General features: G+C 43.4%; 1 protein-coding gene across 1 annotated transcript in view; it reads right to left on the bottom strand.

Annotated features, from left to right (window-relative positions):
- Positions 1 to 194: 194 nt before the first annotated feature.
- Positions 195 to 2,608, bottom strand: part of slc13a1 (solute carrier family 13 member 1) — a 14,000-nt gene continuing 11,586 nt past the window's right edge. The window contains exons 14-16 of the mRNA XM_032522936.1: positions 2,392 to 2,553; positions 636 to 773; positions 195 to 517 (exon numbers count right to left, since the gene is read on the bottom strand). Coding sequence (XP_032378827.1) covers positions 374 to 517; positions 636 to 773; positions 2,392 to 2,553 — 444 coding nt within the window. The 3' untranslated portion in view covers positions 195 to 373. The remainder of the gene's footprint in view (positions 518 to 635; positions 774 to 2,391; positions 2,554 to 2,608) is intronic.

Below are 2,608 nucleotides of genomic sequence, written 5' to 3'. Positions count from 1 at the left end.
CCCCCCCCCCCCACCCTTAGTGAATGAGACCAGGGTGCAAGACAAAGGAAGGGGAGAGCTACAATAGCTTGATCCAGGTAACTTTGTCTCAGGATATCCTACATAATAAAAAGGATTCACACATCAACATCTGAGATTCTGACTACTGACTGACTGAATCCTGAGACCGGAGCAGGATTCAGCTCCAACACTAGGCAGAGAGCGTTCTTATACAGCAGCAGTCAATGTGGGGGCATACAGCAATAAATACGTGGTGTACATCAAATCAAAGTGCATTGTTTTTCGTAGCTATATGTACGACTGGTTTCAGAGAACAACCTGCTTTAAAAAGTCCTTAAGCCTCACATTAAGATCCATGCCTCAGCACCTATTGTCACGGTGCAGTGGAGTTGAACTCGGGGAGGACCGGCGCCCAGTCGGGGTACGTGTCCAGGGAGAACAACGGCACCCCCCATGTCGTCACGGCCAACAGTGTGGCGAGGAGGCCAATCACATTGACGCCGAGCCCCGCCTTCACCTGCAGCAGCAATCAGAGATGGAAGTTATAGCATTATAACATGTGCAGAAATGAATTTCACACTGATTGATTTGTCCATTGAGTAAATTATATCTGCTTTTTGTTTCATAGGACTTACCATGTCCATGATGGTGATGTGTCCGTAGCCGAACACGATGGCGTTGGGCGGGTTGGACACCGGCAGCAGGAAGGAGTAGGACGTGCAGAGGGTGGTGGGGATCAGGACGTACAGCGGGTTCACATGGATGGCCTCGGCCTAAAGAGAGACGGATGACACAAACACAAATATCAAATATCAGTCTGAATAGTGACTGCTGCTTGGTTATTGAACGACAGTGATCGATTGGGATTGTCATTCATCCGCCTGTTTGTTCTTCTATGGTCTTTCAAACATAATAGTTTGAACACTGCTCAATGTTCATTCATTCCTTACACATAATACAAAAAACTAAAATTTCCTTTGGGATGAATACAGTATCTATCTATCTATCTATCTAACAAACAAAAATGCAAGTTACATGAGAAGATAGCTGACTCAGGGCACGCTAAGAAGGTTTGGGTTGGTTGGGTTTAAAAACATAGCAAACTTTGTTATAATATAGACAGACTAATTTCAAATAAAATTCCTGCAACATAATGCTGTTTACTTGTATGTTCAATGTATTTGAAACACTCATAGTTCCTCTACAACAGAAAAGCGAAATACAATTTAATTTTATTCATAGTATCAACTCATAACAGACGTTGTCTCACGACACTTTACAAATATAGTAGGTCTAAACCCCTCTATATAATTTTAAATTCCCCCCAGGATTAAGCATTTGGTTCTACAGCGGCAAGAAACAACGTCCTTTCAACTTGCAGAAACTTCAGACAGAACCTGGCTGTTGGTGGGCGGCCATCGGCCTCGATCGAAATATGACTCGTAATAATTATAGCATTGGGTAAAATTGAATGAAATGATGAACAGTGGCTATTATAGTAACAGTGACAATAGTAGAACCTTGACTAATAATTATAATAATGATAGTAGCAGTGGGCGTGGAGCAGGACCACAGCAGCAGCTGCAACCACAATCCAGGTGCCACCACAATCCAAGAAAATCTGCATTACAACACTTGTTAGTCGTGCTATTGTCTCTTGATAGCTCAACTGGAAGTAGTTTGTTAAGCAATTCATTGGCAGAGTGATGCTTTTTTAGACCACAGTGAACACTGACTGAACTGTTTTTATTTTATGAATGCATGGATTCTCATTCTGTATTTGTGTCACATGTGTTTTAGGGACAAGCAGTTTAAGGAGCTGCAGCAGAATGTGGCATGTTGGTCTTGGCAGAGGAAATGTGTGAACCTGTGTGAGAACCCAAATGAATAACAAGATGTTCAGCCAACTAGCTGATGCATCAACGAGAAACAGATACTGAAAAAAACAACTGATAGCTGATCAACATGAACGTTATCGGCCAAACAGTGAGCTGCATTTTGAACTCTTAGGACCATTGTTGGCACCTAAGGAACTTAAAAAGGAAGCGCACCCAAAGATAAAGTATATCTTTTTACAACTCTTGCACCTGTTTGTCTGAGCACCTTGCACTAATATAGTATTTTATGTATAATAATGTACACTTTGACTTTTGCTTTCGGAGTCTGCTGCTAGATGTCTGCTAGGAAGATCAGTTTCTGTGCTCCTTCAAACTCGAAATGTTCAAGGGCTTAAAGTCCACTTTTTGTCACTATGGCAGGTGGATTTAAAAAATAATTGTCTCATAAAGATGAAATAAAGGAATTGCATGAGCATCGTTCACAATTGACAAATCAACCTCAGCCACGTTGTCCAGCAGAGTGTCTGTACAGTGTAAACCCCAGTGAACCTACCAGAGGAGAGAGGATGGGGAGGAAGATGGTGATGGTGGCGGCGTTGCTGGCGAACTCTGTTACTGTGGTGACGATGATGCAGGCGATCGCGATGGTGGCCAAGACTGGCAGCTCCCCCAGAGGTGTCAGCAGCTCAGCCACCCACAAAGACAGGCCCGACTCCTGCACACACACACACACACACGCACACACGCACACACGCACACACGCACACACA

Source organism: Etheostoma spectabile, chromosome 8, assembly GCF_008692095.1.
Source record: "Etheostoma spectabile isolate EspeVRDwgs_2016 chromosome 8, UIUC_Espe_1.0, whole genome shotgun sequence".
Classification (NCBI taxonomy): Eukaryota; Metazoa; Chordata; class Actinopteri; order Perciformes; family Percidae; genus Etheostoma; species Etheostoma spectabile.
The sequence above is the reverse complement of the archived record's forward strand: the minus strand, read 5'-3'. Positions and strand labels throughout refer to the sequence as shown.